Genomic DNA, 27,753 nt, shown 5'->3' on the forward strand with positions numbered 1-27,753 from the left:
GCATTGAAGAGAGCCCAGCTCCCTCTTCTCTGCACCTTCCCTTCAAGTATTTATATAAATCAACAAGATTCCCCCTGAGCCTTCTCTTCTCTAAGCTAAACAGTGCCAGCTCCCTCAGCCTTTCCTCATACTAGGATGCTCAAGTGCCTTAATCATCTTTGTAGCATCATCGTCATATTCTGGCCATACCCTGAATTGCTTGCACAGGGCTTAGAGCTAAGAATACAAAGAAGTGTGGCAGAAAAAGGCCAAACAAACCCTAGGGTTCAACAGTTAATCTAAATTGCTGCATCCAAGACAAGAAAAATTGAAGTTTTCATTTGAGATGGGGAAAAGTTTTCTTTAGTGCTCTCTGCAGCACAGGTAGCAAAAGACTGTCACAAATGCAGGGTACTTGAGCATCATAGGTTGAACACTTACCTGCATCTTCTTGCTAAAACTTTCAGTGAATGAAGTGAGGAAGAATGTTCTCTATTTGTAGATATCATTTGATATCCACCAAACAAGAATAACAAAAATATCAAATTTTAAAAGTGCATGCCTGGGGAATGTCATGTTACTTAAATTACATCCATCAAAATAATGTTTGGATTTCTCGGTATTCACTGCATAAAAACTGAAGTGTGTTTTCTAATGTGCCCAAAACACTTTTTCCAAAAATTCACTTGCAAATGGCTATAACCAGTGGTTGTTGAGGCTTGGAGTCTGAAATTTAGATCTTTAAGAGCAATCTGATGATGACAGAATCTTTTTATAGCTATCAATGTGCTGTTTGAACTGTTTCTTGTCTTCATTGAGAGGCTTTGAAGCAAGAAAGACAGCTTTAGAATGTAATCCTTTGGTAGAACTTCTGACACAGAAGATGAAACCCTGTCAGGAGAACTCCAAAGACATGATGAGCTTATTATCCTGAAGTGTTCCTGCTTACATGACTGGCTGCAATGACACTAATGTGTTTCTTTGGTCTTGAAACAGGCTGATAAATGCATTCCAAAACTGAATGAAGGTGATCAGATAGTGTTAATTAATGGTCGAGATATCTCAGAGCACACGCATGACCAGGTGGTCATGTTCATAAAAGCCAGCAGAGAATCTCACACGAGAGAGCTTGCACTTTTGGTCAGGAGGAAAGGTAACTGGGCTAATTTTATTCATTTTAATCTTTTTGATAAAGTTTCTCTAATGCTTGGTGGTATACCCTCTTCTGTTTACATAAATATTTTCTCAGTGCACTGGGAATACATCTGTGCTAAAAAGCAGGTCTCCCTGCATTTGAATTAGTCGTACAAATAGTTGCTACTATATAGGTTCTCACCACTGCAGCAAGGAATCTATCAAGTTTGAATTTCTTCTTATTTTTTAAGTCTAAAAACCTAGGAGTACAAACAGTTCCTTGCAAAAGTTGTGATGCTTGTTGGGGGTTGTTTTTGTACATATAGCATATTTTCACAAATCCCCAGTTGCGAAGTTTGCAAATACCCATCAGCTGTTTCCCAGCACAATTATACAATGAAACAAGTCAAATAAGCTTTTTTTTCTTTTTTTTTTTCTTTTTTTCTTTCTATTCTTAGAATAGACATTTTGTGACATTATTGAGCTTGATTTGTGCTGGCTACTTGCTAAACTGCTACCAGCAAACAAGAGACAATCTCTGAAATATACAGTCGTAAGCCTGTATATTTAAAATAAAAAATAAAAACCATCCAGCTTGATTTTGCTTGTTCCATATTTAGACACATGCAGATCCCAAAAGCTTTCAGATGATGTGAAACTTCTAGTTTATTATTTACCTTCCTCAAGAGCTATGGTAAGACCTTAACAAACGTGATCATGGAAGGGCTTTGCCCAGTTTCTGATTACGTTAGGGATTGTGCATCACTGGGAAACAGGAGAGAATAAAATTGCCTACTTGATATGTATTTCGGTAGCATTTACCTGATTTAAAATTTCTTGTGTTTCTAGGAAGACAGATGGGCTCTTGGCCTTGTTTTCCCTGAACAGTCCTGCTCCTGTTATTGCAGGCCTTTTCACTGGCTCTATGCCGCATTTAGTCTTCCCTTAACTTTTCTAGTCCCTTCCCTACTTGAAGATAAGAGAAGTCTACTCCCAGCTAAAGATAACCTGTGGCTTCATGTCATTTGTATAGGCATGAATATGAACAGCTCCCTGTTTTCTGAAGTTGGGCAGATATGAGCCATTCTGATCATTGCAGAGAATAGCCACAGCTGGACACATTTGTTGATGCAATAGCTTTCATAGGGACAGAACTGCTGTGTAGATTAATTCATTAATGTTTGTCATGTTCTTCAATGTGTTAACAAGGAATGTCATAGAACACTGACTAATATTTCTTTTTAAGTTTGTTAAGATAGCTCCTTCAGTGTTAGTGTAAGAAATTGCAGGGGAGTACAATGTAGGTATGTTTGTGCTTGCTTATCCAAGCTTCTTACAGAGCTATTCCATTAATCATGCTTTAAACTTTTTTAGGCAAAACTCGTTTGTTTTTTACCATGGTGGATGCTATGATTCATTAGCCTATTCAGCAGTTCATTCTGTAAGATAAGGTTGCAGCAAAATACCCTTTGTACTTGGAAGTGAAGTTTTTTGCCTTCATAGATAGGCACCTTGAGGAGTTTCATTTTCTGAAAGGTCAAAAGTAGTTTCTACAATAATATAGTAGATAAAGAAATACTGTTAAATGTGTTGCTATTTGTTTTCCTGAGATCTTGTCTTAGCAAACTTTGTTGTCCTTGCAAGCCAGTAAATTTTAATAAGTGTTGCAAACACATTAATGCTGTATGTAATGGATTTTAATATTCAATACATCTTTCAGTAGTTAAACAGTTTGTGGAGCCTAAATCAGAAGACGAAGCTGATTCCCACGATCTCCCAGAATCTCTTCTTCCTGTCTGTTCCCAATATGGTGGTGATACACTGGAGGAGTCTATGGAGCAGCTAAGGAAAGGGCTGGAAAGTGGGACTGTCCTTATTCAGTTTGAGGTAGGTAATACTCAGCTCTCAAATGCCATTAATATAGACCAGTAGCTGTGACCAGCAAGCAATGTAAACGCTTAATTAATTGAAAATCTCATTGCTCCTATTCAGTCTTATCTCAAGAGAGCAAGAATGTGACTTGCCCATCAGTTTTCCCCTTCACTACTTAGGACAGGGAAGACTAAGTTACCAGTCTTTGATAAAACATCTACTGAGAAAAATGTGTTTTAATTAACACGTTCCTAGCTCAAATACCCAAAACTTACTAAATTGATATTTTTTCTTAATTATTTTGTTGAGTAGAATAATGAGGTTTTGACAGAGGTCAGTCTTGTACTTTATTTCTTTGTCCATGCCACTCAGTGACATTTCCAAAGCATATTTTATACTTTAAGTTAGGATTTCAAGTTTTCATGTTTTGCCTTCTTTCATGGAATAACAGGAACAACGTGACCATTCCTCCTCTTCTTCTCTTAGAGGTTGATATGAAAGTGTTAGAATGTTGGTTTCCATCTGCAGGACATTTGTAATGTCCAGTTCTGTGGTGTTTCTCCCTGGCAATCTAAAACACTGATAGTTACTTCTTGGGCAGATCACTTCATAGGTGAGATTTCCCTGTATAAAGCATGAGACTTGGAAGAACTGCTGTATAGGTAAATGAATTAATGTTTGCCATGTTCTTTGACATGTTAGCAAGTAGTGTCATAGAAAACTGACTAATAAAATGTTTTTATAGTTTATTAAATTAGTTCATTCAGTGTTAACTGGAGAATTTCCAAAAGATAATGTAGCTGCTTCTCTCAAGGTGAGGGAGCGCAGTGTATGCATGTTTGTGCTTGTCTTGCTGTTGTGGATCCAAAGATTTATAGTAAGTTTGGAGAAACCCTGGTTGTTATGATTTATAAATTTCACATTTTTGAGTTCTGGAGTAACCCTTTCTGATGCTGAAAACTTGTAGAACAGCAATATTTTTTTCCCCATTTTGATTATTTTTTCTTCACTGTTTTTTTCAAATGCTGTAAGATTTAATGGTGGTGACTGAAGAGTTGTGGTATTGCTTATTGCACCTCTCCTTATGAGGTTTGCTTTGTTCACAAGATTTCTGAGAGTTAAGATTCCCTTTTTTTAAAGGAATAATAGACTATGGTTCATAGCTGTTTTCCCAAATCCACGGCACTGGTTGCAATGAGTCTCTTGGCTATTGAAACAGTAACTCGTGAGATATGAACTAGCCTTTCAGTGCTTGCTTTATTGTCAAATTTGCTGACTAAATTTGTGCACAAAGTTCTGTAATAATCTTCATAGGATATTTGATCCTTTATGACTTTTTTTACTGACTGTTTATAAAAGGATATTATTGATGTTAGAAAAAAGCGCAAAACCATTTTGAAATCTAATAAACTAGGGGACAACTTAGTGGCCTTCTTTCTTTGAGTTCATTGTTTAGTGATCTTCAGAAGCAGGCACAATTCCAGAATCACCTCATCAACTTTGCCTCTCAAACTCTTTATTTGAATTAGTAAAATAGTAAAGAATTAGCCAATAGACTATGAATAATCAAGTTTTTCCAGAATATTCTCCTCCACCTAACCAGAATTTTTGAAGTCTGTCAATGGCAAATGACTTTTTGCCAGGCAACAATAATGAAGCTTCAGAATCATCTCTTAATGTTAAATTATTCTTCCTTGTCTCCCCAAAAAGACAGAAATTGCAACTTGACTCTAGTAAAATGGAACTTGAGTTATAACTGATAGAAGCTGTTCAGTTATGTATAGTATCGCATTCTCTTCTCACGTGGCTTGTTTATGCTGTTCAGGTTAAAAAACATGGTGAGCTGTGATACCAAGTATTGGGATTCAATAAATCTCACAGCAAAATAAGCTTTTTGTGTGATGTTCCTTTTCTCTAAACTTAAGTAGGGGATTTTAGCCTCCTATTTGTTTTATTCTGTTTCATGTATGGAACTGAATTCAAAGTCTTTGTTAAAAATGTAAGGTATAGTGAGTTCTTTGGTAATGAAGTTCACAAAACTCTGGCACAACCAGGTTAATAACCCAGTTCTAAGTTACTTTCATCTGTATTAAATAAAGAAAATCTATAGTTGTATCACAGTATTTCTTGATTTTTTTTTTGTTAGTTTTTCCTCCTCCATACCTTTCGTTGCACTTAATGCATTTTAATCTTAAAATTTATTTTCATTTATATACTCGTATGCCTACATTTATTCCAGATAAAGTTTGCAAGATAGGGCTTGGCCCAAAAGAAGAGGAGTCAAATGTTACAAGATTGTCATACATTGAAGCTTTGTTTTTTTCAGGATTGAGTATGGTGGTTTTAGTTCAGGGAAAAGAAGTTTAATTTTTTGTAGTACCTTTGATTCCAGAAAATATCAGTCTGCAGCTATTTTTTCTTCTGATGCCTTTTATTGCTCTGTTCTTCCACACTCAACCTCTGTTTTCCCTCTGGCACACAGTTTTATAAGAAAAAGGCAACCTTGCAGGGAAACAGTTTGCATCAATGACTCTTAAACTTTCTCATTTTTTACTTTCTAGAAATTCTTCTAGAGATGATGATGGGCTAGCAGTAACAGAAATTCTTGCTGTATTAAAGAGTACAAAAATCACTCAGGTGAATTTTGCAGATGGTTAGGAAAAATATTAAAGAAAATAACATTTTTTTTCAGTCTCTGTAGTTTCATGTGAACCTATTTAATGTGTGTGTGCAGCATAATCGCATCCCTCAAAATCTTCCCATCTTTAATTCTGTCTTGCAGCAACTTTATAGAAAGAAACCAGGACTGGCTGTTACATGTGCAAAGGTACCTCAGAATATGGACAAGAATAGATACAAAGATGTTCTACCTTGTGAGTATTAAGTACAGATTTTCTGCCTATTTTACTTTAACCTTTAAATAATAGCTTATAGAACTGTTATATTGAACTTCTTGATTGAAGATTTCATTATATAATAAAAGTTGTATAATGGTTTGTTTGATTTTTCCAAAAGGTTATCTATTTTGGTTTGTATTCTGCTGTTTGCAATTCCTCAGTTTTTTTGACTTAATAGAAGGGAAGCATGCCCCTTAATTGCTAATTTGATTTCCTCTCTATTATTTTTTTGCATGCAGATGATGCCACAAGGATAATACTGCAAGGAGATGAAGATTATATTAATGCAAATTATGTGAATGTAAGCCATACAGAGACCTTTATTTGCCTACTTTCTATATTACAATAGCAGATTTAATTTAGGCTTTTTAAGTATTAAAAATTTTTCACTTTATATTTTGGGGATTTGTAATGTAAAAGATGTTTTACCGTTCCAAATACTGCAAAAACTGAGGTTGTCTCGTATAGCTTAAAACTAAACTTTTTTCCCTCAGTTAAGCTTTATTCCCTCAGCCTATCAGTTATGCTGTGGAGGGTCTAGAAGATAAACTAGAGCCCTGATTACCCTAATCACATGTGTAGGCTGGGAGACAGGGAGAAGAGGGGAAAAAATATGTATGTTTTTGTCAGATACTGAAGTTAAACACCTAAATCACAGGATCAACTATTAACTTTCTGTGTCTAGCATCTGGCAAAAAACAGCTTTTGTTAGTGTACCTTTGGTACACCTGGCCATTATTCCTTACTAAATATTAAAGAAAATTCGGAAAGCTTTGCAGTTCCAAATTTTCAAACGCTTTTTTGCTATTAGTCACCTCTTCCTAGTTCAACATGAAGGACTATAATGTCTATCGTATACATCTGGTTTAAATTAAATATTTAAGGGTTCATCACATAACAAATTGTCATCTTGATTGTTTTACTAGTCATCTCGCCCCCTTAATCTTCCCTCAACTCTGTTTGAATGAAATGCTGAATTAAAGAAAAGTAGTACTTGAGTAATGAGAGCAAACTTTACATAGAATTTTTCTTTATAGATGGAAATTCCTTCTGTGGGCATTGTGAATAGGTACATTGCTACTCAGGGACCTCTTCCACATACATGTGCACACTTCTGGCAAGTAGTCTGGGATCACAAGTTGTCGCTGATCATCATGTTAACAACTCTCACTGAACGAGGACGGGTAAGTGTTCAGGTTCCTTGTGTGCTGAAGAAATGAACTGTGCCTTTTTTTTTTTTTCCCGTTCTTATGACTAAACAACCCTAAAATAGACCAGCTTATCCTGTTGAGTAATTTTCTGAAGGCCAGGCTTTCTGAATTACTTAGAGGAACAGGTACTCTACAACTTTTCTTTTTATGCTTCTTTGAAAACAAACCAGTAGTCTGATAAACAGAAATCACTGCATTTACTTGATTTTGCTGATCAGCCAGGTATTACGTGCTGTACTTTTTGCACCCTCAGAGAACTGGGCTCCATGTTGCAGTTGTTCTCCTAATGATTCTGGAAACATTGAGCGGATTGAGTGGAACTTGCAGTCTGGCTTCAAAAGAGACTTTGTCTTTGAAGTACTTAGTAGTTCTAGCATGCTGGTGTTTCAGAATTTAACCTGCTTACTTTTATTTATTTCCTAGGTTCTTTCCTGGAATTGTTCTGATAATTCTTTTAATTCTGTTTAAATAAACTCCAGCACTCCATTTGTTTCAGAATTTCTGTTAAAATTAAAGCAAAATCTGGTATATTCTGTTGTACTTTAAATATCCTTTGTAGTTTTAAAGGTGAAAGTTTTAGATTATTAATGTACATAAAAGGATTAGTTTTGAAATTTTAGAAGCTGAAAACTGAACAGTTTTTAAGAGTTGAAGAAGATGGTGACTCTGGTATGCCTTCACTGTAGCCCTTATCTGTATTTCCTGTGTGATCTATCCTGCACTATCAAATTCATCTGGCATCCCAGACAAAAAACAATGTTTTTTGAAAAGCAAGAGAGCAAGTACGTCAGGTGCTAAACAGCATAATGATTGAGACATAAATAGGGACAGTTAAGCAGCAATGGAATTCCTCATTGGAATGTATGAAACAAGTATGAAAGCTGAAAAACAACAGATTTTAACCGTGATCAGGTTACACAGGTATTCATGGAAACAGACACTATTGAACATCATCTGGCACAAAAATGCTTCCTTCATTTTTGACTGTATTGCTGTCAAAAGAAGTTCCTGCTTGCTTTACCTTATATTGAGGAGAAACACAGGTTAATGCTTGTCTGTGCTTTGCCCAGTGAGTTGAAAGATTCAAGGCAGTTTGTCACTAACTTCCAACCATTCTGCTGGTATGTTTACATACCAGACACTTTTTCTGGGTTTTGTTTACTTTCAGAAGTGTTTTGCATTTGCCCAGTTTGTCGGTGAATTCTCAGGGACAGAAGATTTATGTTCTTGCCAGAGTATCCCCACTGGCAAATGCCGAAACTTTTCCAAAACCCTGGAGCTTTTACGTTCTAAAAATCTCTTTTCAATGGTTTTTATCCTGTAGTACAAATCTGGAAACATTTTTTTTAGGTTTTCCCGCAGTAGTGTTCATTTTTTAGAAATGGATATGTTTTTTTGCCTTATATTTAAGGGGGAAGTATTTCACATAGGTTACTACAGTAAAAATTTCAGGTATGGTGGTTAAAATTTGGATATTAAGACATTGAAAATTGAGCCCTAAGAAAGGCACAACTAAGAAATTTTAGCATTTCAGAATTTCCAGCTCTTGTCACTATATATTGACTTAAAAAATGTGTTATAGATGAAAAATGTTATAGGTGGCACAAGCAATATTGATAATCTAAATCTAAAATACAAACATGTTTGGAATATGAATATTTTGGGTTTCTTTTGGGGCTAGTAACAATTATTATTAAAAGGTTTAGGCAGTAGAGAGGACAATTATAGCTCAGATGTTGTGGTCACACACAATTAAATAAAGTTTTAAGTACAGTGTCTGGGGAGTTATGTCAAGATGTTTTTTGATGACTCCCTTGGATTTTCTTGTAGCTCAGCTAGACTTTTTCTTTGGTATGTTTTTTTCATAAGTCCAGTGGACTCATAATTAGAAACTACTTGGTTTACAGCTGTTACATGAAGACAATTATTTCCAAGACTGGAGTTACCGAAGTGGAAGATGAGAATATTTAATTACCAGGGTGAAATATTGTAACTTTTGTGTTGATGGATAAACTTGAGCTGTCTTCAGTGGACAAGGATTTCATTGAACTAATATCTCACTAGAATACTTTTCCCAGTTCAGTCTGTTCCACATTTCAGCCTTTGAGATGGTAAATGAGGTGGCAAACCTACTGTCATCAGTGTTGATCTAAGCTTACCTTTTAAATTGAGGAATCGATATCAGCATTAGGATTGTTTCTACGAAAGTTACGTGTACACTGGCTGGATGTGTCTGTCTATCTGCTCTTGGAAGCTGAACCAGAAAAAGGAAGACTTTATAATTTCAGTAGTAGAGCGGTAGGGATCTGAAGATCCTGCTGCCTCTCTTTCTGCAGAATGAGTTATCTCTTGGTGCCCCTGAAACAGAGCCTACCTTGCTCTTTCCCTCTGTTGGGAGACTGCAGTGTTGGAATAGCGGGGGGGAGAAGGCTGGTTTGCACTATTTTCTGCATTCCAGCATGATCTTGCTTAAATGCCTAAGAATAATTCATATTTGAAGTGGCCTGTGGAGGGATCTGGTCCACTCCTCTCTTCTCAAAGCAGGGGTACCTTCGACGTTCAGACAAGTTGTACAGCGTCTCTTCAGTTAAGTTTTGGTTATTTCCATGGTTTGGAGATTCCACACCCTCACAGAGCAGCTTGTTTCTGTGCTTGACCATCCTCGGAGAAAAAGTTTTTGCAAGTGTGTCATCAGATGGTGGGTTGGTTTTTTTTTTCAGTTGCCTCTTGTCCTTTCATTGTTCACTTTTAAGAAGAGTGTGGTGCTGATTTTGCTATAACCTGCTGTTAGGTGGCTGGAGATAGTTATGAGCTGCATCCCTACACTTTTCTTTGTAAGATGGAACAACTCCATGTGTTTCTTCTCCTACATTATGCTTGGAGAAGTAACTTTAGTGCAGGGGTGTCAAACTCATTTCCCCCCGGGGGCCACATTGGCCTCGCGGTTGCCTTCAGAGAGCTGAATGTAATTTCAGAAATGTTTAAATGTAGGGGTAGTTACATTTATACGGTCCTAAAATTACATTTGACCCTTTGAAGGCAAGTGTGAGGCCGATGTGGCCCCCGGGGGAAAATGAGTTTGATAACCCAGCTTTAGTGATTGCAGTTTAGCGCCAGATATAAAGCATCTTGTATGATTAAAGCACAAGTTTATAAAGAATTCATTCTATTTTTTCATGTTATTTTCCAATTCGGATGTAAGCAGCTCACCAACAAACCAGAATAGATTTTATACTGCTCCTTGAATTCCCTGAACCATAGTATGCAAACAAAAGTGCTTCTATAAAGACTTGATGTGTAATTGATTTTCTTTACAGACCAAATGTCATCAGTACTGGCCTGATCCACCAGATGTAATGGAATATGGCAGCTTTCGTGTCAGGTGCCACTCTGAAGATTGTACCATTGCTTACGTTGTTAGAGAAATGGTGATTACAAAAGTTGAGGTAAATGCCTGTTATCTTTAATTATCCCAAAGCAAGCTGAATGATTACGTATATGAATAGCTAGATACAGAATCTCAGTCTGAGCATGCACCTCTCTGTGTGTGAATATACAAATATGTGTATATATACATATTTTTGTAAAAAGAATATGTATTATATGAACCAACATAGTATGATTATTTGTTTAGCGCTTCTTCAAAAACATACTTATTGAGTACATTAGTACATTGTGCTGTATGGGTACTGTAATAAGTTTCATAAAGAAGTTTAGTGCTTTTCTGTAAATGGTTTTTCAGTCACTAACTCTTCATGAGATTTTAAATGAGAGATTTTTTTTCTAAGTAACTGTGCTCCTTCAAGGATGAAATATGGGTCACTTGATTAATGACATATGTAGTGAGGAAAGGTAACAAAGAAGTGAATCATTATGTTGTTTTGAGAAGAGATGCAAGATCTCTCCCACAACATCCTTGCTGCTAAACTGAGGAAGTGTGGTCTGGATGATCAGGTAGTGAGGTGGACTGCGAACTGGCTGAAGGAAAGAAGCCAGAGAGTCGTGGTCGATGGGGCAGAGTCCAGTTGGAGGCCTGTATCTAGTGGAGTGCCTCAGGGGTCAGTACTGGGAGCAGTACTATTCAATGTATTCATTGATTACTTGGATGAGGGAATAGAGTGTACTATCAGCAAGTTTGCTGATGACACCAAACTGGGAAGAGTGGCTGACATGCCAGAAGGCTGTGCTGCCATCCAGTAAGACCTGGACAGGCTGGAGAGTTGGGTGGGGAAAAGTTTAATGAAATATAACAAGGGCAAGTGTAGAGTATTGCATCTGGGTAGGAACAACTGCAGGTTCCAGTACAAGTTGGGGAATGCCTTGCTGGACAGCAGTGTAGGGGAAAGGAACCTGGGGGTCCTGTTGGACAGCAGGATGACCGTGTGGCCTTGTGCCTTGTACCCAGCACGGTGCCCTTGTGGCCAGGAAGGCAAATGGCATCCTGGGGTGTATTAGAAGAGGTGTGGTTAGTAGGTCAAGAGAGGTTCTCCTTCTCCTCTACTCTGCCCTGGCGAGATTATACCTGGAATATTGTGTCCAATTCTGGGCCCGTCATTTCAAGAAGGGCAGGGAACTGCTGGAGAGAGTCCAGCACAGAGCAACAAAGATGATTAACGGAGTGGAGCATTTCCCTTGTGAGGAAAGGCTGAGGGAGCTGGGGCTCTTTAGTTTGGAGGAGACTGAGGGGTGACCTTGTTAATGTTTATAAATATGTAAAGGGTGAGTGTCACAAGGATGGAGCCAGGCTATTCTTGGTGACAACCAATGGTAAGACAAGGGATAATTGGTGCAAACTGGAACACAAGAGGTTCCACTTAAATATGAGAAGAAACTTCTTCTCAGTGAGGGTAACAGAACACTGGAAGAGGCTGCCCAGGAAGGTTGAGTCTCCTACTCTGGAGACATTCAAAACCCGCCTGGGCACCTTCCTGTGTAACCTCATCTAGGCGGTCCTGCTCCAGCAGGGGGATTGGACTGGATGATCTTTTGAGGTCCCTTCTAATCCCCAACATTCTGTGATTCTGTGATCATACCAGTTCCTTTTCCTTATCTTTAGTCAGATTTTTTAAGAAGAAAAAATCCTTATATATCTCAATCAAAATATGCTCAATTTCTGTTAAGTACTTACATTACTACTTTATGCTAATAAAAGGTTATAAAGCAAAGAGAAAGTTAAATACATGGAGTACTTCTTGTATCAGCTTGTGCTGTGAAATCTATGTTCAGATCACATCTAGACTTCTCACAACCTGAATATAGGGGAAGAAGTGTGGCTTTTCTTTGTAAGTTGTCCTACATTTCTTATATGTTTCCTTCTTCATCTCTTTTCCAAAATTCTGTAGTCACATATATTTTCTAAAAGGATGAAGGGTTTGTGCTATCATAAGATACATGTGTAAGAGATCACTGTGTATTGACCAAATGCTAATTTATACTTAAAACACTAGTCAGTCTTTTAAACTTCTGTATAGTTAAGCCGATTTTATTGTTACCAGAATGGCTAGTAGTAAGAAAAATTAAATATCTGTTTTGAAATGTAACATTTCATTGATGTTTTACAGCAAGATGAACAAACCTTCAGTCTCATAAATTTGTAACTGAATCTATTCCTTGACAGTGCTTCCAAATTTGTTTTAATGTGATTAAGATTTCCTTTGTAGTCATAAACATGTGAGATGCCAATCCTTAAAGGTCTTTCAGTTAAGAGGGTTTGCAGTGTTTCAGTCTCTGGCTGTGAGAAACCATCCAGTCAGGGAGCAGCGTGATTTGTGGTTCTGTTTTTAAGCCAATTAATCTGTAAGTGCTAAACTTTAATGTCAGCACAGAAGAAACTAACCTCACTAAAGCAGCACTGCTGAGTATATATAGGCAAACATTTAGTCCCTGTCACTCAAATTGGTTGATTGCCAATTTACTTTGGTTAGCTAATGCCTCTTGTAAATTTTAGTTTACTCTTTTCAAATACTTGTTCTTTTTCTTGGTTAGTATTTGTAAAACTGATAGGTAATTGTGAGTAACTTCACCAGGGACTGTATCCAGTATGTGTTTTCACTTCAGGTGTCTGCTTACTAGCACATAAGTCAAAATCCTAATGAGAATGAGGCAGGCCATTTTTTTTTTTAATACAGGTCAACTCTTTTTGAGATAAAGGTTGTGTGAGCATGTAGTGTATCACTGTAGATATCTTAACAGATATGAAATTTTTATAAGGATCTTCAACTGTGTAAGTTGTCTCATGATAGATCTCAGTTGAGAACATCCCTTTTAATGCAAAGGCCTATGTGTTCATACATTTCTCTGGGTTAGACAAAAGCATGCTAAAGCTAGTCCTAGGTGGATGTGTGTTTGTTGACATAAGGGCAAGGTTGTTTTGAGGGGTTTTTTTGTTTGGTTGGTTTTTGTGGTGTTTTGTTTTGTTTTTTTTCCTTAAAGGCAAGTTTATTTGACGAAGTGGCCACACTCAAAAGAACACTCAACGTTGAGCTGTCCCATACAGTAATAATATGACCCTAATAATAGATAGCTGTGTCTGCATTTGGTGTTTCAGATGGAAATAAAAACCTTTGTAGCTTTTTAGAAAGTAGTGAAAGAATTCTCTGAAACACCAAAGTATCTCCTAGTTTTACATGTCACTTGAGCTGCTTTCTTAAAGCTGATCAATTGTATTCTTTTGGAGGCATCTTGCATTTGAGTAGATTTTGCAAAGCTTTATATGTACTACCTCTCACAGATATTGTTGTATTATTTGAAGAATACATGAAAACTCATCTGAATTCAAAACAGCTTTCTATTATTCCCTGAACTAACGTTAGCATCATCGAACTGGTCTTTATGAAGACAAGCAGCTTTTAATACTAAGGCAGATAAAGCTTCCAGACTCACAAGAGACTTGATTTCTGTTGGAAAGATGCATTTGTGAGTTGCCTGTGAAATAAGTTCACAGATTTCAAATCCACCTTTAGGGGAAATGATGCCCTTTGCCTTTGTGTACGTTCAGAAGACTTGGGGGAACAAGAAACTTTTTAGAATTCTTTTGATGCACTTTGACTCGATGCCTGTTTGTCTGAAAATGAGGATCAGCAAATGACTGCAAACATATGAAATATTTGTAAACTTTCTAAGCCTCATGAAATGAAATACGGATTAATTTTCTGCCTTTTCAAGACCAAGATTGAAAGGTATTCTGTGGCAAAATAAACGAAAAAAAAGAAAAAGTACTAAAGGGTTTTTTGAGGTATTTATTTATCTATCTATTTATTTATCTGTTTATTAGAAGAGCATCAGAACGCTTTGAGGACAAAAAATAAAAGACCAAAGGAAAGAAATGGTGTACTGTGAGTGCAAAATTCATCACACAGTGCACTATTTTGTAAAACAAGACAAATATTTCTTTTTAATCATTGAAAAAATATCATGGGAAGCCTGAAGCAAACTTTCATTCAGCTTCCTTTAAGATAATTGCCTTGCAACATATTGCCCATTAGGTTTCACCAATTTCATCCAGTTATGTTTTGAAACAAACTTTTTTGCTGCTTTCCCTTGTTTCAACAAGCATCTCTTGATGTCAGTTAAGTGTGACTAGAACTCAGCCATGGAACTTAGTAAGACTGTAGAGACAATACTTGCTGAAGCATATAATTCACATAACTTTGAAGATCAATAATTTTGCCTGTTTCTTTTGGGGGGATTTCTTGGGTTTTTTATTTTTAGTCTGTCACATCTTATGTTAGTGTTTGCCACACCTTGTTAGTTGTTTCCAAAGTGCCCTGTCATTCTCTCCGCTGATTAGTTTTATCAACTAAACTAAATCATTCAAACAGAAAAAATTCAAGGTGTTTAAAGATGGATTGAACTTCATCCTTTAAAGACAGGTTATACCATTGCTATAATGAATGAGGAGTGGGTGAGCCTTCGTAAACAACCCAGGTCAAGGTAATTAAGACAATACCTTGTGTCATGATATGGACTATTTAGCATGAATGTACAGACAGTGACAATGCAAATAGAAGGATTTTGGGAGATAAGCTTCTCTTTAATTTAAAAGCTATCACTTTCCATGGACATCACAATGATGGAGGTGATGGCTTAAAGAAAAAAAGAAAATAAATTGATGCAGCAATTCAAACAGATGGAAGATTAAGCATAAATTAATTTTGCTAAGGAAGGATATTGCTCTTTGCTGAAGGGAGGAGGTGAAATTGTGAGATAAAGAATGACAGGTATCTTTCTGTTTATGAGTGACCAGCATGTAGGCCTTCTAGTGACTGTGTTAAAATGCTATTAGATGAAAAAAAAAAAGAAAGCAACAATTAGTGAGGATGTTGCCCACACTTCTTGCTATAAACAGCTGAAAATAGAAACTCTGTACTTTATACACATCTTAATTGTTTGGGCTCAGGCTTTTCATGCCATTTGTCTTCCTTGCCAGATATGTGTCATGTAAGAGTTTGTGGGTTAAATGTTGAGTCACTGAAACTTTTGCTTCCACAAATCAAACAAGACCTTGTATATTTTCTTTCCGAGGAGTTTTATGTATATTTGACCATGCCATATATGTCTTGAACAAAGCTGTCATGCTGCAGAGGTATTTCAAAGGCTTCTCTGAGAAGTGTCTGCACTGAACATGTTCTGTTCTGTCAAATACTCGTGGCAGAAGAAAATTAGTTCATTTTGAATACTAAAGAGCTGAAAAACAGAAGTAGATTAAAGGTATCATGGCAAGGGTGTGCAGAAGCATAATGAGATGGGAACAGTTGTCCAAAGAAATAACCACTGTGAAAGTATCTACTCTTCAGAAACTACCCTTTAACCCTGATCAGTGAGTTTCAGCTTTCCAGGTATATTTGTGGAGCCCACTAGCAAAGAGCATATCTTTTCCTGCTCAGAAGGTAATAGAACCATTTCAAGGTTAATGTAGTTCTACATGGTGAAATTTCATTTTTTGTTAATTGAAGGTCATGTTATAACCTAGACCAAAAATGACATTAAATGAAAAGATGAAATGTGAAATCAATTGCTTGGATTTTAAGAAAAGTCAAAATTGATGTTGACCTTTTAAGCCTAAACTCCTTCTTTTTATATGAGTATTATCATTCTAATCTGTGTCTACTGTTTTCCTATAGAATACCAGATTCTTTTATTAATGAGGGAGACATTTTAGGAGAATTAAATGAGGACACCTGCATTTCGGCTTAATTACAATAAGCAAGGCTGCAAACTGCAGAAAGATGAAGAATGGCTATTTTTGTGGCTGAAAGTCTTGACAATGAGATTGTTTTGCAAGTGTTATAGCAGCCATTTGAGACATTATCTCTGAGAGCCCTGGACTTTGGAGATACAATCCCAATAGCATACTTATTAAAAAAGATCATTTGTCTTTACCTTGCCTTTTTGAACAAAATCCAAGATTCTGGCTTAACCACAATGAAGGTGCATTTGCAGTAGTTGTCTTGCATTTGCGTAGAAGGGGTAGATACATCTCTTTTTCTTTTTTTCTTCTGACATTCAACCGTTACCTGAAGGACAGCAACTAATAACTCTAGGACAGATACGATGTCTTAGGCCTCTGCATGCGCTTGCCAAGTAAATGTTGGCCAAATGGCTGATGATAGACTGGGCAAATTATATAATCCAGAAGTGTCACTGGAGTCTGTAAATTGTGTGAACTCATTTTTTTGAATCCACCATTTTTAAGCTGATTTCTAGAAATACCAGAAACATAAATTCAATTGAAATTAGTCCATGTGAGTACAAAAAACATTAAATATTTTTGGAACAACATAGCAACCAGGCCATGAGCAACTCTTGTCATCTCATTTTCTGTAAGTTTAGACTTATAAAGCAGGACTAATAAAGCCTGATTTTATAACAGTAATGGGAGTGAAACTACTGCCTCAAGTGGAAGAGGATAGCAAGCAGTTGAAGGCATTTAAAACAGGTCATATATCTCAGTAGTTGTACACTTAGGAGAAAAGGAACAAAAAGCTCTTGAAGTCACTAGCATCATGGAAACGTTCTTGCGTGGACCACTAGGGAGAGGCCAGCTTTTATAGACTAATATGGTGATAAAGGAGACTTACATTTCAGTAGGGTGTCAAATGTTGAGTCTAGTAATGGCCATTGATAAAATGCAGCTAACAGCTGAACTGTTGCTAAACATGTGGAAGAAGTAAAGGAACAATGCAAAGACTTGTGTCAGTTTGTCAGGAGTGAGAGATCCTCATTGTGTGATGCAGCAGAGCTCAGGGGTGTCTTAGGTTTTTTTCCTTCCCACCCTAATCATGGGTTACATCTGTAATGCAGCAGTTGAGCCCAATCTGAAGGCAAAGATGATTGATTGATTTCATAATCAAAGTTAACAAAGAGCTAAACTGAAAGAGCTTCTGTAAAACCATTTTTTTAGGTATAATTGAATGAAAATATAGCTCTTCATGCAACAGAACATTTTAACTATTTATATTCCTTTCTTAAAGAAAAATATTCTGTGGATCATACAGAAATCATTCATATATGTACAATGAATATGTATGTAAGAACAACATAGGTGTTGTTTTCTAACAGAAACCAGAGTTAGCAAATGTTACAGGCAACTTTATATTGTAACTGAATCTGAAAGTGCACACAGATATTTTTATTGAAAATAGATCTACAGCTGTACTTTGAGAGACTGATCTGGATTGCAGAATGAGATAAAAATGGCATTCTTTTTTTTTTTTTAATGGGAGGACCTAATGTACTGCAGGTAATGAACAGGTGATAAGCACCTTACAGCATTGAAACAGTATGCAAGCATAGCATTTCTCAATGCTATAGTGTATGTATAATCTCGTTACCATCCTGTTGAGCTGTGATTGTGTAGTCCCAAGACTCCTGTTATTTTGATGTCCTGAATAGTTCTGCTGTTTTCAGCTGTTTCTTCCATCCTGTTCTGAACTATTATATAGTACTATTATGCATAAGTCTTATAGCATTTTACATCAGGTCAGCCACTGATGTCAAGGTAGAATAGGTCAACAGTCAAATTTAAAAGCAGAAAATCTGGACAGAGATAAAGCTTGGCACCTCATTTAGTTAAAAAATGTTACGCCTTTGCATGTTTTTTAAGGTTTACATGTTTATACTTTATTGTGAATTTTAAAATGACAAATATTTTCTATGCCATATGCATCTTATAGCACCTGTAGAATATGCTTAGAGAGAAAAGTATGACTTGTAGCTATTAAACATCAATACAGGAGTCATAATACTGAATACTTTTTTGAAAATCTTACTGTATTTTAGACAGAACAACAACACACCGTCACTCATCTCCAGTACGTTGCTTGGCCTGATCATGGTGTTCCTGATGACTCTATGGACTTCTTGGAGTTCGTGAACTGTATGAGACCAAAGAGAGTAGAGAATGAGCCGGTCCTTGTTCACTGCAGGTACTTTAAAATTCTGATTGTAGATTTGCTTCAGCTTTAGAATAGCATTTGCTTTGACAAGTTTGTCTGCAAGACAGGAGGTTCCTTGAATTAGATGAAAATGTTGAACTGTGCAACACCAGCATTCACTGATGGAGACAGAAGCACTGGTCTTGTATCTAAAGGACAAGTTTATTTTCTCTCCCTTTCTCCTGCAACCTTTTGGTGAAATGTCTTAGTCACATAATTGTCACAGAGCAGATAATCTGCAGTATAAGTGTTCTCCATTTTTATCCTCTACCACTGCTGTAACCTCATTTTCAATGGTACTGTAAAGTTTTTTCCTACTGTTCAAGTCCTTGTCAGGAAGCTGTCTGTTAGCTCTTACCTTCGTTAGTCAAAAATACCGAACCAGTACATTTAGATTTGTAAGCAGTTATAATTGTTAAAAATCCTTCTAATTTAAGTGAGATTTTATTTTTATTAAAAAATCTTTTCTTTTTCATAATTGTTAGGAAGTATTACTTAAGTTGCTTTAAAGGTAAGCTTCACACTCTGTTCTGATTTTATTAAGGTCTTCCTGTAATTTGTAAAGCTATTTAGCATCCTAATATTAAGTCTGTGGTATGAATCAGGTACATTGCAAAAACCTAATTTTATAGCCTGTTTTTCTGCTACATTTCACAGCGCTGGAATCGGTCGCACTGGTGTATTGGTCACTATGGAAACAGCCATGTGCTTAATTGAAAGAAACCAGCCTGTTTATCCACTGGATATTGTACGAAAAATGCGAGACCAGCGAGCTATGATGGTGCAAACATCAGTAAGTAATGGAGAAGCCTCATTCTCTGTATATATACTGCACTTCTCCAGATCTAAAACAGTTACAAAATAGTTTAAAATGATCTAGTTGTATGAATCTTCGGTTGCCATTATATTTCATGCTTCCTACATTTAGCATAACATATGCAGCAATGGCAGCTTTGCCTGTGAGGTGTGCATTTAACTTTTTTTGTAAACATGTGTTACTGTACCTTTAAAAGATAATTGATTCCTATATATTACAAGTAGTTAGAATCGGACTTGCCCAAATCATCCGTTTATAGATCTTTGTTTAAATTCTCTGCAAGAAGCTAGAATTTTTTTTTTTTTTTAACTCTTAGTACAGAGCCTTTTCAGAAGTTATTAAACTGAAGGTTAAATTAAAGGTTTTGGGATATGATTTGAACAGAGGAAGTGGCTTTTCAAGAGACTGCTTTTGATATAGAAAATCAATAAGAACAATATATGCATTTTTTAAAAATCATGCCACTACTTCAGTTTGGAAAAAAGAAGGGCAAAAATGAAATTCAGGAAAAGCTGGGTAGTATCAGTAGCTGATATATGAAAGTATAAGGTGATTTTAAGGTGGAAGTGGTTCAAAGATAATTTGAGATCATGAGGGCAATTTTGTGTTGACTTTGAAAATGAACATATTGACATTAGAGACCAACAATGAAGTCTGGGAGGCTCTACTTTCTTGAGTAGAGGTTGGATGACAGAATATGAAGTACGGATTATCTTGGAGAGTTAAATGCCCTATGACAAATCATAGAATCATTTCAATTGGAAGAGACCCTCAGGATCATCGAGTCCAACCATAACCTAACTCTAGCACTAAACCATGTCCATAAGAACCTCGTCTAAATGCCTTTTAAACACCTCCAGGGATGGTGACTCCACCACTTCCCTGGGCAGCCTGTTCCAATGCCTGACAACCCTTTCTGTGAAGAAATTTTTCCTAATATCCAATCTAAGCCTCCCCTAGTGCAACTCGAGCCCATTTCCTCTCATCCTATCACTTGCTACTTGGGAGAAGAGACCAACACCCTCCATGCTACAGCCTCCGTTCAGGTAGTTGTAGACAGCGATCAGGTCTCCCCTCAGCCTCCTTTTCTCCAGGCTAAACAGCCCCCGTTCCCTCAGCCGCTCCTCATCAGACTTGTGCTCCAGGCCCCTCACCAGCTTTGTCGCCTTCCTCTGCACTCTCTCTAGTATTTTAATAGGAGTAAAGGGGTTTAGACCCACAAAGTCAACATTTAAATTGGGCATTTCTGTGTCTCATCTTCAATAGAAAATGCCTTGGTTTCCACTTGATCGAGGGAAGGAAGAAGGTAACTTGAGAAAACAAATTCTATTCATTAACAGATTAATGACTACAGGAGCAAGCACTATGATTGATTAGATGGGGAAAAAGTCTTGTGTTATCAAAGGGTGTGAAAGTGTCAGTGTATCATTAGAGTGCTCTGTGAGCAGAGGTTGCTCATGCTTGCTGCTGGGATTCTTGTTCATTGCAGTATGAGTGCACTCTCTGGATGTGCATTGGGACTGTGTGGCTGAGGAGGGAGTTCTCTGAAAAATCCCCTGCCAATTCCTTGCAGAAATGAAAGTCGAGCTTAAGACACAAGATGTCGTGAGAGGAGAAAGGCTAGTCTCAAGGTTAAGGGACCTGAATGTTGACTTATGAAGTTGTACCTGTCTAAGCCCCTCAGTTTCAAAAATGAACTGAGCAAGTTCAGGTTTAACCTTTGTAGAAGTGATTGCCTTTTTGACAATCGGACATAAGAACCTGAAGTAAACTTCACCTTGCCAGAAGACCAAGTTACCTCCCATTAGAACAGGAATCAGCAGAAATTGTTCTTGCGCTTGACACTTTGACATAACTGAAGAATATGGGGAATAGCAATAAATACAGACAGACAGACCCCAAATGTGGGAAACTGAGTATCTAAAATAGGATTCTTTACCTCACTGGCTGTGTTCCACAGTTTACTATCAGCACAATCTGGAGAGGGATGATGTGTAGCAGCAATACTGTGAAATTAAATTCTCTTGTTATTTCTGAAGACTGCAGATACTGTTGTCAAAAGCCAATAAGCAGAACTGGCGTAACTGTGCTGTATATGAGACACAGAAGCAAGCACTAAACTGTGAGAAAGCAGAATATAAAGAACTGCATATTCACGTTTTGATGTGTCCTGGGTGCTCAGTTGCATTCCCATACCTGCATTCTGGCTAGCCCCGCTGCTTCAGATTTGATATGCGGCTGTGGGCTTCTGAGAGAGGCCATTAGGGATTGTTCAGCTGTAATAGCCTTGCCTGAAGCTTGTTCAGCTGCCCTGGGGGGATTGTGTGTGTGCTCCAACTCTAAGATGATATGCATAGCCGGATGCATGAGTTACCATCAGACGGGGGATGGTACGAATGGACTCATCAGAACTATTAACTGGTCAGCTTAGTGTCTGCTGTTAATCATGTTGAAAACTGTAGTTTCTCAAAGACCTGTAGTTTGGTCATCAGGAACAGCAAAACGAAAGCTTCGACCAAGACAATAAGGCTACAACAAAATTTCTGTAACTGTATGGCCTTTCATTTAAAAAGAAAATAAAAAATAACCATTATGTTCCATCAAATAGCAATTAGAGATACTAAACAGTAAAGAAAGCAATGCTTTAAGATGTACAAACAGGACTAGTTATCAGCTGAGTGAGCAGTAAGAATACACTTTACAGATAAGAAAACAAGTAGTCAGAGTCTGAGTCAGAGGAAGCAATGCTCAAGTGTTCATTCCTATTTGTTCAGTAACTTGATGACACAAAGGAGTTAACAAAGTATTGAACAGAGCTCTAAATATCACACTTGGCTTGTTCAGGCAGTAGGAATACACAAATGACAATAACAATGAAGAGAAAAGTCAAGGTAATTAAGACATAAAGACAAAAGAAGAGAGTGATATTGAAGGTGGGAGTAATTGACTGAAAGGTTGAAGAAAAGGCAGGAAAATCAAGATACAGAAAATTAATTTCCATCCCCAAGTTTTCTTTAGGTTTTTATGTACTTAAGATAAAATGTATTGCAGGTTACGGAGAATAACATTCCTAACTACTGATATTTAAATGCAACCTAAGGTCCTTCACAGTCCAAGTGGTATCTTTTAGCCCTGTCCTTTGGGAGATATTGGGAGAGTGTTTCCAGAGGCTCCTGGAGAGCTGGTGAGAGCTGACATACAAGGCCAGCTGGGAAAAGATTTCAAAGATGTAAAAAGGGATTTAGAAAATGCGAAGCTGCGCATCTCTGAATGTATGACATCGAGCTTTTGAGAAAGGTGTTCATTTGGGCGTTTTGGCAGTACTAGAAAGTACTTTCAGAGGAGGGGTATACTTTGATCTTTGTAAGTTCTTTTACATTTCCATCATCCTGTGTTCTTGGGATTGTACTAATGAAAAAATATTATTTAGGCTATGTGGCTTTTAAGTTCTGCACTAGTCCTATTACAAATGTATCCTTGCATTGCTTTTCAGAAAGAGGCTCACAGCCTAATTGCTTTTAACAAATGGGTACATCACAAGATCATGAAAGAAGTCTTTCTAATAGTATAATTCAGAAAAGAAACAGTAATCTAATTTCTGCAGACTTCGTAAGAACTAAATGAGCGAAAAAGGTTGGATGACAGAAAAAATTAATGTGGCTGCTGGTCTTCAAAAATATTAATTCTAAACGTTTTGATCCCATTCAGTTATAAAAGGAAATGTGTGGTCTGATCGCAAATTCGAAATAAAGCAACTATGTCTTCTGCAGTAGTGTAGTTGGTTTAAAAAAAAGTTTTTAGCAAGGCAATGGGGCCTATATATCCTATATTGTAATTTTAAATGCTTTTTTGGTCACATAACTTTAATGTGTTCAGTAATATGTAACTGCAGAATTGGTAAGGTTAGAATACTTGTAATAATCAGATTAACAGTACCAAAAAAAATAGATGGTATGAGATTTTTTTTAATGCTTGTCCTTCGTAGAAGAGTAAATGTTACCTGTGAATGCTGTGAACACAACCAGGAGAGTTGGATTTTCTCCTTCATTCTGTGTATCTCCTCTCCTGTCATTGTCCAGGAGAAAAGGAAGCAGTTGGACTGTTAGTCCTGTTAAATACTACTATACAATCAGGAGTTTAACTAATTGTTAAACTAAACTAAATGTTTTTGTTTTTTCTTTCTTATACAGAGTCAATACAAATTTGTTTGTGAAGCTATTCTTCGTGTTTACAAAGAAGGATTGGTTCGACCACTGGATTCCAGTTAGCACAGCAGTGAGGGATGAATTATTTTTTCACCTAAAAGACTGCTCTTTGAGTAAATCAGGGGCTTTTTTCTGAAAGCAACTAGAATGGACTAGAAGCCCATGAAAAGACAGATGAGCACATTTGAACTGTGGCACTTTAAATTTCTCAAGAAGATTGCTAAATCATGTACAGTATAACGGAGTCATGTAGATAAACATATGAGAGCAATTGTGTGTAATATGCTTTATTCACATAGACAACCATAAACAATCATGGAAACCTTAATACATATCTTTTACTGCCTTAAAACATCCTTTACTTTAGAAGTTACAAAGATCCTTGTGTTTCCTTTGAAATAGCAAAGTGAAAGCTAACAGTATTGAAATGATTCAGCTTAAGAGGGTATTTAATATATTTTTATTGTATGAAAGTTCACTGAAGGTGAATATTTGTAACTTTCTTATTGGGACACTATATATTCATGGAAATGTAACCTTGACTTCTAAAAGGCTGACGAAGAGCTTTAAAGGCTAATGCATAACTACTGTATATTAAGAGCTGGAGAAAGTAAGTATTCAGTTACCATAAATCTATTAGTAAGTATGCCAGTTGTTATAATATGCTTCTTAGGAACCACATCTACTGTATGTGATGTGCAAAATAATGCTGCGTTTAAGCATTTCTGCAGATGGTACAATCTACATCTTCTGTTGATCAATTTTAATTGCAAGTTGCCCTTTTAGCAGTGACCTACTTCTTACAGTTTTAGTTATTTTACTCCTTTTGTTCCGTTTCTGCTGTCCATTCATTTATACTTGTTTTTCACTACTGTCTTTATACGTAGAGTGAAAACATTTTAACTTAAAATGAGGTTTAATTCTTTGTCACCTTTGTTTCCATGTATATTTATGAGTTCTCAGATGTAAATGTGGATTAATGTTGCACACAAGTCCTAGACTTTCGATTTACTGTATATGCGAAGTAGTCTAACCCAATACTGGAAGAAAAATTACTACTGAACCCATAAATTATGTTGCTGCTAATTCAAGGTGTGAAGCTTACAAGGGCACAGCTGTTGCTGGTGGTCAGATGGTGTTAAAATGTTGACTTGCTGCCCTTCAGTAAAACCTGCTCTTATCCAGTGAAACACAACTCCCTCTTGCAAGAGTTCTGTGGATTTACTGTCTCTCTTGCTTTATGGAAATGCAGCTAAATTCACATGAAGATTTACACAGAAAGAGAGAATGAATTTGTACATTGATGAATAATTCACCCTAAGGTACACTGGTCTCCATTTCATTTCAAATGGGAGAATTGGACTTTCTGAACAATATAACCACATTTGTATGATGTTAATTTATTTTGTGTGTGCTTTCTGATTACCCTGAGATAGTTCTTCATTTTTGAAAAGTGTTTAAAAAAATATTTGGAGGGACTGTTTAAAACTCTGTTATTTAAAAGATTAGTCCTAAATAAGGAAAAAAAATTATGGGGCATATTAGACAGATGTTTATACGTGTAGAAAAGAGAAAATTAGATAATTTTCTTTTTAGGTGTATATACACACTTATTCAGATATATTTTAGAATTATGATTTCTATTATGGATATTATCATTTATATCTGGAGTTTCATTGTAGAAACTGCCACAGCTGCACAACATGCATCTCTCACGTTACCAGAAAGTTATGTTTTTTCCCAGAAGAGAGCTGAAAAGTGAATGTAGTATGTGCAAAATTGCTGACTTTTGTCTTTGGTAGGATTAGTCATTTCTTCAAGATTACATTATTAGTTATAGGTGAAGAAGATACCTGGTTACTATTTATTGATCAAAAGAGTTTTAAATGGAACATGCAGGGTAATTGGCAACGTGGAAAGCTTCTTGGCTTTGTTAGGCTGAAGGCTGAATACGTTTTTTGCTCATTCATAAAAACTGCATTCCAGATTTCACTTTCACTGAAGTTTTTGTAATATTTTGGATCATTATCCTCTTCCTTGACTGGACGCAGATTGGAAGGCAAGAGACCGTAACTCTGGTTCACTTTTAACTTGCTGAACTGTATCAGATCACTCAATCTGTCTGTGACCCCAAATGCAAAATGATACTGGACATCCACATGTTGCTCAGGAGACTTTTTTTTCTTTTTTTAATGAGAGTGGAAAAGTGTTGTACAAGGGCTGTCTGCCTGCTGCTGTTGGAGAGAATGTTGAGCAGTGAGAAAACAGAGTGACCCTTTCCTGCTGGAGGAGCAGTGGACACTAAAGAATCTGTGCCTGCTGAGTGGGTGGTTAACAAAAGCCTCCCTTTTGTTATGTGTGTGCCTTTCTGTTAAAATGTCTCTTTTTTTTTTTTTTTTTGCTTTTAAGTTTTGTTGTGCCCAAGTCTCAAAGTCATCCCTTGCAGTTGCCATGACTTGCAGTTAATAGTTTTTCAAGAAGTGAAAAAGGCAAGGAAATAAATAATAAGAAAATATTGAGAGATTGAGAGCCTGTCTTTTTCAATATCTGTTTCTTTCGTGGAAGTACTTGATTAAACTTACTGTTTGTGTTCAAGGTTATTGCTATATTCCTATTGCTATTTATGTTAGTTCATTTTGAATATGTATTTACCAAAACGCTGTACATTTATTCCGTTTATGACTCCAGTGTCAAGATACATGGTAGAGGCTTGACTTACATTAGTATGTGTGTGTTTAAATGATGATGGTCATATTCTGACAACGAATGCTGCTCTTGTTATGGTAAACTTACATGGTTTAGGTAATACCATTCATGAACTCTTATTTGGATTTGAATAACTTGTTTGAAATTCCTGGCCACTGAGAGACTACTCAAAGCTATAAAAATAGTAATCTCTGTAATATTTGATTTTTTTTTTTTTGTAAAAACCATAGAGCAAATATTGATTATGCTAGTGTCTTGTAAATTGTGTCCATCTTTATTTCAGTCTTGCTGGGTTTTGCACATGTACCTGTAGGGTCCACAGGGGACAATGAAGGGGGTTTTGTCTTCTCTTTCTAGTATGTGATGACTTTGCACTGGATGATGTATGCCTTAGATCAGATCTGGTGATGAAAGCATAATTATGAAAGCATTTTCTTCATGCTGGATTGTCTTTCTACAAGAATTAGGAAATTAAAAAGACAGGTGATTTTGATTTTTTTTTTTTTTTTGGGGGGGGGAGGGGGAAGGCAGAACTCAACACAAAATTTTTAACTGTCAAACAATTGACAAACAGAAGAAAATGCTGTGAAGTCAAGGTTCTGTATAACCTTCATAAAGAATTTAACCTTCAATTTTTACCTGTGCTTTTGTACTCATGACAGTGTTCAAAATTTCTAGCATGGCAGTGGATAAAGATGGAGGAATAAGCCTTCGGGGTTTTTCATGACTCTGAAATACACTGACATTTATTCTTCAAAATTAAACAGATTTTAACTAAGTGACTTTATATTTGATACAAAAGTAACTAAAATGCCTATTCATAGTGTCTTCAGAAGTATCACAGTGGAACATTTCTGAGATGAGATGAGATGAGGGTAGGAGGGACAGATCTTACCATGTGTTGAAAATAATAAAAATGGTGCCGTAAACCTTGGATGCCTTTTGTGTAACAGGATGTATGAGATATGAATCATTAAAATACAACCAAATCTTGATTGGTGGTGGTGTTTTGAAAAATAATCAAAAAAATTTCCAGAGCTTTGCTGTCACTAATCCTGTCTTAAGTGTTGGTACTAAATTATATGCAATCAGAATGTACTTAAGAATTCAGCAATAGCTCTTCATATACACTCATTTTTTTAACATTTGGTTCTCTGTTTCCCATTCCTTTTTTTCTGCTATGCAATAGTTGGTTAAATATATATATATTTGTGGTTCTGAAATATCTAAAGAACTATGCATTTGCTTTATTACAAGCATGATATGATACTGGTTTGCAACAAAAGTTCTTCCCTGTAGATAATGTTCTTATGTGTCAGACGAAATGCATAAATAGTCCACTGATTGGAAGTGCGAAAAATACACATGGTTCATATTCAGTCAATTAAAATTTAAACATAGTTATTTCACTGATAATGACTTTATTGCTATGTCTTGAAATGTAGCATTCAAGTGCAAGTTTATTTTACTCATTCACATAAAACCTTTCCAGAAAGA

At 36.5% G+C, this 27,753-nt stretch overlaps 1 protein-coding gene across 5 annotated transcripts in view; it reads left to right on the forward strand.

The window, feature by feature from the left end:
• Nucleotides 1-27,251, forward strand: part of PTPN3 (protein tyrosine phosphatase non-receptor type 3) — a 171,720-nt gene extending 144,469 nt beyond the window's left edge. For all 5 annotated transcript variants that reach the window (XM_071804386.1, XM_071804387.1, XM_071804388.1 and 2 more), the window contains 9 exons: nucleotides 976-1,132; nucleotides 2,834-3,000; nucleotides 5,768-5,858; nucleotides 6,122-6,183; nucleotides 6,920-7,066; nucleotides 10,411-10,539; nucleotides 18,374-18,519; nucleotides 19,186-19,321; nucleotides 23,536-27,251. In XM_071804386.1, the coding sequence (XP_071660487.1) occupies nucleotides 976-1,132; nucleotides 2,834-3,000; nucleotides 5,768-5,858; nucleotides 6,122-6,183; nucleotides 6,920-7,066; nucleotides 10,411-10,539; nucleotides 18,374-18,519; nucleotides 19,186-19,321; nucleotides 23,536-23,613 (1,113 nt within the window). In that variant the 3' untranslated portion in view covers nucleotides 23,614-27,251. The remainder of the gene's footprint in view (nucleotides 1-975; nucleotides 1,133-2,833; nucleotides 3,001-5,767; nucleotides 5,859-6,121; nucleotides 6,184-6,919; nucleotides 7,067-10,410; nucleotides 10,540-18,373; nucleotides 18,520-19,185; nucleotides 19,322-23,535) is intronic.
• Nucleotides 27,252-27,753: the final 502 nt, after the last annotated feature.

This window comes from Patagioenas fasciata, chromosome 2 (genome assembly GCF_037038585.1).
Source record: "Patagioenas fasciata isolate bPatFas1 chromosome 2, bPatFas1.hap1, whole genome shotgun sequence".
Classification (NCBI taxonomy): Eukaryota; Metazoa; Chordata; class Aves; order Columbiformes; family Columbidae; genus Patagioenas; species Patagioenas fasciata.